This window comes from Triticum dicoccoides, chromosome 5A, assembly GCF_002162155.2.
Source record: "Triticum dicoccoides isolate Atlit2015 ecotype Zavitan chromosome 5A, WEW_v2.0, whole genome shotgun sequence".
Classification (NCBI taxonomy): domain Eukaryota; kingdom Viridiplantae; phylum Streptophyta; class Magnoliopsida; order Poales; family Poaceae; genus Triticum; species Triticum dicoccoides.
Genome location: NC_041388.1, coordinates 418,840,922 through 418,846,837, shown reverse-complemented (window position 1 = coordinate 418,846,837; position 5,916 = coordinate 418,840,922). Strand labels below are relative to the sequence as shown.

The following is a 5,916-nucleotide window of genomic DNA, read 5'->3' as shown; positions in this document are numbered from 1 at the left end:
CGCAGAGGGGGGGAAAAGAGAGAGGGGGGGGCCTCTCCTTGTCCTATTCGGACCAAGGGAGGGGAGGGGCGCGCGGCCCATCTTGGGCTGCCCCTTCTCTTTTCCACTAAGGCTCACTAAGGCCCATATAGCTCCCGGGGGGTTCCGGTAACCTCCCGGTACTCCGGTAAAATCCCGATTTCACCCGGAACACTTCCGATATCCAAACATAGGCTTCTAATATATCAATCTTTATGTCTCGACCATTTCGAGACTCCTCTTCATGTCCGTGATCACATCCGGGACTCCGAACAACCTTCGGTACATCAAAATGTATAAACTCATAATATAACTGTCATCGTAACCTTAAGCGTGCGGACCCTACGGGTTCGAGAACAATGTAGACATGACCGAGACATGTCTCCGATCAATAACCAATAGCGGAACCTGGATGCTCATATTGGCTCCTACATATTCTACGAAGATCTTTTATTGGTCAGACCGCATAACAACATACGTTGTTCCCTTTGTCATCGGTATGTTACTTGCCCGAGATTCGATCATCGGTATCCTATACCTAGTTCAATCTCGTTACCGGCAAGTCTCTTTACTCGTTCTGTAATACATCATCCCGCAACTAACTCATTAGTTGCAATGCTTGCAAGGCTTAAATGATGTGCATTACCGAGAGGGCCCAGAGATACCTCTCCGACAATCGGAGTGACAAATCCTAATCTCGGAATACGCCAACCCAACATGTACCTTTGGAGACACCTGTAGAGCTCCTTTATAATCACCCAGTTACGTTGTGACGTTTGGTAGCACACAAAGTGTTCCTCCGGCAAACGGGAGTTGCATAATCTCATAGTCATAGGAACATGTATAAGTCATGAAGAAAGCAATAGCAACATACTAAACTATCGGGTGCTAAGCTAATGGAATGGGTCATGTCAATCAGATCATTCAACTAATGATGTGATCCCGTTAATCAAATAACAACTCTTTGTCCATGGTTAGGAAACATAACCATCTTTGATCAACAAGCTAGTCTATTAGAGGCATACTAGTGACACTCTGTTTGTCTATGTATTCACACATGTATTATGTTTCCGGTTAATACAATTCTAGCATGAATAATAAACTTTTATCATGATATAAGGAAATAAATAATAACTTTATTATTGCCTCTAGGGCATATTTCCTTCAGAATCCTATAACGGCAAGTTCTACACAACTAGCATTTCATGTCATGTAGTTCCTACCTTTCATGATTGCACGTAACGCACCACTATTTCCTCTATAGAGGGACGAGTACGAAGCCAGCATTCCAGAGGAACGAAAAGGTGCAAACGACGATGTCACGATTGTCACCAACCCTGATGTTACAAAAAAACCAGAGACATCCGGTGCCCCAAAGCGTAAACGTGGACGCCCGAGGAAGAATGACCCTCCAAGTGATCCAGTGAAACAACAATTTGACACCAAGACTATCGCTAAACAAGTGGAGTTCAAAAGACGCAAGCGCAAACCATCAAACGCCGTGTCCAGCCCATTCCTAAAGCCATGAATGGGCTACACGGAGAGGCACTTCAAGGGCAGTTCCAAATGATTGATCTTCATAGCATGTTCTTTGAATTAAAGGCTACACTTATGTTCTGATGTTTTTGCATTTTATTTGTATGCTTATTTCCATATAAATGCTTGACTTTTCATTGGCTCTTTTTTTAAGTATACAGTTCTGGTTTAAGTGGATGATGATTATGGCTGAGGCAGGGTAATTAAGAAAGAAAAATCATAGCATATAGAACACATGACCAATGATGTAAATATCATGGTTACACTACTATGTCTCACATCACGAGTTGAGTGGGACATTATTACCTCGCCAGCAAAAGGAACAGAATCAATAATGCAGCTAGCTTGATGGATTACTTCGGTCCACTCCACAAGAAAAATTACAGGCTGCAGCACCAGCAGTCAATGCACACACAGAATCGTATTGTCAAATGTCAGCCTCTCCTGCAGAAAAGAAGAAAGAATAGCATCAAGAACACCATGTACCATTTTATACTGATATAGACATCTGACAAGAGTTGGTACATTGCAGCTCGTGTTTTGCTTCGAAAGTAATGCGATACATTGAGGTAACAAATTTACAACTAATAAATCTAGGCCTAAGTCTGTTGGGTAACAATACCGTAACAGGTGTCACATCTAGCTTTACTCTAACAGAGTTCTGGTACTAACTAGACAGCTAGGACAACAATAAGAAAAACTAGACAGCTAGGACAACAATAAGAACCAGGCAACCAACAAACAGATGCTAAACTTGCTCATTGGCAAAATAGGTTGTGCACGCGAACATGACAGAGAGAACTAAAATAGGGGCCATACTTATTCTGTTCCATGCTAAAGGTGACTGCAATATTTGTCGACAATGATTATGGATGAGGCATGGGAATGCACATGTGGCAATGCGTGCAAAGCAGGCAAAAAATTCATATAAAGCAACCATCCTTCCAAATTGAGCCAATTTTGCTTTTCCAAGATGTCCATTCAATACGGTGGCATACACCGCCTAAATATACAAAATTCCTAACTAATTTTAATGGGAAATGGCAATAGTCCAGTGGCATAATCACATAATCACAAGAACAATGTCTGAATCTCCTAGTGTAACTGTATTTCATAGCACAAAGGTTCTGAATCCATCAACTTGCAAGTTATATTCCAATGAAAAGTATTACCTACTTACTCTAATCACTACCTACTGACTCCAACCACTGTAGTCAAAAGGAGGGGGAAATAACTGCTGCTCCAAGATATGCAATCATCAGTCCTCCAGATGATTTCTGCCTCCTCCACATATCCTGTTGTATCCTGGATGTCGGGACCTTGCCGCTCCTCACGGTCCTCTTTTATCTTTTCTATGCGCTTTTGCATCGATCTCATGTTATGTGGCATCTTATTCTTCTTCATCGTGGCTGCCCACTGCAAGAGGTACAATGTAGTGTGTCAGTACCATGGAAGGCTTGAAAGGGGCGGAGATGGCAGTACAAACTAGTTTAAATCAGGTGCTTGACAAAAACAGTGCATAAACTGATATTACACTTGGGATAACAGACTAGTTTTACTTCACTTTCCCCTCAATCAAATCATGATATTTGTTGACATAGCTTACTATTGGTGAAACATAAGAAGGCAGGGACATTTAGGAACGAAATGGCGGTCTTGGCATCAACAAGTACATGTAGCTTTTACTTAACATCGACTCAAAGATCAACTCCAACAGTGAGGTTCAGATCTACTTCACTACATAAAAAAAGTTTTAGATGTAGTTCATTATCTAAAAATATTATTATGTTATTAAACAACATCATTCATATCAACATTGATAGTGACCAAATCGACAGAATCCATACCAGGTTGAGGTCGGTTTCATCTTCAAAATCTTCAAGCATGTCGGCATCCATAAGTCGCTTCAGCCACAACAGCATGGACTTATGCTTGATAGACTCTCTCTCAGCGTCGCCGAGCACAACCTCCACCGACTCTATTGCGACCTTGATGACTGTCAAGGCGAGCATGCACCCGAGTGCCACCCCGACTGTCGACATGGCTCGTGCCTGCTGAGTTGGGCTATGTGCTGAATATAGTGGATTTGTCATTGAAGCTCCGGCCCTTATCAATCTAACAAAGCATTGGAAGCAAAAAAAAATCGAATCAGCAACTGCAGAATCAGTCATGACCTGTTTTACAGAATACAGATATCACAGACTAGCAAATAATCAAGTCAATTAATAACATTTATAAAATCTTAGACAAAAGGGAGTTGCCCACCTACTCCATTAAGCATAAGGAAGCAACATTCAGAATTTAGTTACATGTCCACTGTATAAATCTCATGTGCTTCGTCAGATACTTTTACAGATTCAAACTAGTAACCAGAACTGAAGAGTAATGCAAAGCCGTGAACTTGAAAGGAATAAGGTAGAGTAAGAGATATGGACTTGTGACGGTGCTGCGCCGGGCTCTCCACAGATCCGGCCTGGATTACGCCGATGGCAGCGTGATCCGGCAAGGTCAAGTGCCTCTTGGACGCCCAGTAGCCCACTCGAAGCAGCTCACCATCACTCCGCCGGAGTTGGCCATGATGTCCGGTAGGATCAGCATGCCCTTCTTTGCCAGAATCTGCACCACAAACATGAACATTTCTCTGCTGTCAGTCAATGTGTGAATGTGTCAACAAATTCAGCATAGTTTTATGGCAAAATGTTGGTGTTCTTGCCTCGTTGGCCTCGGGGTCTGTTGGGTGGTTAACAGCCTCAATGATGTACTTTGCTTTGATGGCATCAGCATTGTCCCTAGTAGAAGAAGATAATCGAACGGACTTTTTATTAACAAAAATGTATGCAGATACACAAAAAATAACAGCCACGAGGATACTTTAACTGAGCTTCTGAGCAGTAATCTGATAAAGATTGGATGAAGTGAGATGGGACGAGGAAATAGAAGATTACTTGTTTATGACTCCTCCCAGAGCTGCCGGGATGAGCACGTCGCACTCTTCCGTGAGCAGCGAGGTCGGGTCGATGACGTCGCCTCCGTCAAAGCCCTTGATCCCGCGGTTCTCTGCCGAGTGCTTCATCAGCTTGGCTATGTCAATGCCATTAGAGTTCTTGACAGCCCCTGTGACATCTCTGATGGAGACCACCTTGCCACCAGCTTCAGTGATCAATTGGGCAGCCCAAGAGCCAATATTGCCAAATACCTGAAAAAGGCAAGAAGATAATAATTGCTCATCTGTGCAAATGTAGATGAAGAAACAGAGTTCTGGCCTTGCTCCACAATGTATGGCGCCATTGTACACAACGATTATTACTAGCATTGTGTAGGCATGCTTGTATATATTTGGCAGAATATATTACTTGTGGGTGCTCATTGTGTGCTCCTTTCCCCTTTAATTTCAGCGCGTGAGGTGGGAGATTAGAAAGATACTGACATATCAAGCACAGAGCTTTGCAATTGCCACTGATGGTGTCTCCATTGTAAGCCTAAGCTTTGACAAGATGCTTGTCTCTAAATTATAAATGGGAAACATCTTAGCTTTGCGTGAAAATTAAAGAGACTGGCAAAAATTTCTCTGGCATTTTAAATGCGCAAAAGACCGAAGAAAAAGCAAATAATCTTAGTGAGTTCAGATAAAACAGATAATTACCTTAAGAAGAGTTCAATTGCAATTATCTAGTTGGATAAAGTTTAATTTATGCTAAAGGCCTTGTGAACGATACTACTTAAGATTTGCATGCTAGATCATGGCTCTTACTCCTAAAATCATTGGCAAGTGCTGATAACAAAATAAAAATGTTCTTACTTGCTACCATTAAAAAAAGGATTTGTGTACAAGAATTTGATCTTAATGCCTGTTCTTCATTTCTGCAAGCTTATATGGTACATAAAAATTCAAAACAAGAGGAGTATAGCTAACCTAAAACTGTTATAGATCAATTCAAGAATCATATTCTTTTCTTAGAGATAAGGGGCACACCCCTTGGTTTCATTTTATTTGAATGCAAGCACAAGTGCACAAGCAGTGTGATTTCTCGGATGCCAGCACAGGTGCAACCATCAGACTCCAAAAACAATTGAAAAAATTGTAGTGACAGCCACAGGTCGGCCAGAGTACAATCAGAATCATCAGCCAAATAAATGTCACTAAACAGGAGCGTTTGAAGATAGAGCATCAGGAAAGATGGAAAATCACAACATGAGTCCTCCGCAAAGATAGGACATCGTTACCACTGACGCAGCGCATCAAACTTGCTTGCAGTTAAGAATCATTGAATCAAAATAAAAGTGTATATCTATAATTGAAGTTCACACACACTACAGTTACATGTATCAGGATAACTGCATAGCTCCCCATGTGCATCAATC

The 5,916-nt window shown here is 41.7% G+C and overlaps 2 protein-coding genes and 1 long non-coding RNA gene across 13 annotated transcripts in view; 1 reads left to right on the top strand and 2 right to left on the bottom strand.

Annotated features, from left to right (window-relative positions):
* Positions 1-4,166, bottom strand: part of LOC119301960 — an 8,995-nt gene extending 4,829 nt beyond the window's left edge. For 8 of the 11 annotated variants that reach the window (XR_005147261.1, XR_005147259.1, XR_005147265.1 and 5 more), the window contains exons 1-4: positions 3,990-4,166; positions 3,402-3,669; positions 2,727-2,970; positions 1,861-1,998 (exon numbers count right to left, since the gene is read on the bottom strand). Coding sequence is in view for 2 of the 11 variants with exons in the window: in XM_037578972.1 (XP_037434869.1) it covers positions 2,743-2,970; positions 3,402-3,725 (552 nt within the window). In the remaining 9 variants the exon portion in view is untranslated. Of the gene's footprint in view, positions 1-1,757; positions 1,999-2,482; positions 2,971-3,401 lie in introns of those variants that run through there. The other 3 variants (XR_005147264.1, XM_037578972.1, XM_037578971.1) reach the window with 3 other exon arrangements.
* The window catches only part of LOC119299650 (heavy metal-associated isoprenylated plant protein 41-like), a 26,041-nt gene that overhangs the window by 16,406 nt on the left and 3,719 nt on the right, over positions 1-5,916 (top strand). The window lies entirely within an intron of this gene.
* LOC119301962 overlaps positions 4,268-5,916 on the bottom strand; it is a 2,572-nt gene continuing 923 nt past the window's right edge. Inside the window, exons 2-3 of the long non-coding RNA XR_005147268.1 lie at positions 4,500-4,750; positions 4,268-4,343 (exon numbers count right to left, since the gene is read on the bottom strand). This is a non-coding gene — a long non-coding RNA (uncharacterized LOC119301962). The remainder of the gene's footprint in view (positions 4,344-4,499; positions 4,751-5,916) is intronic.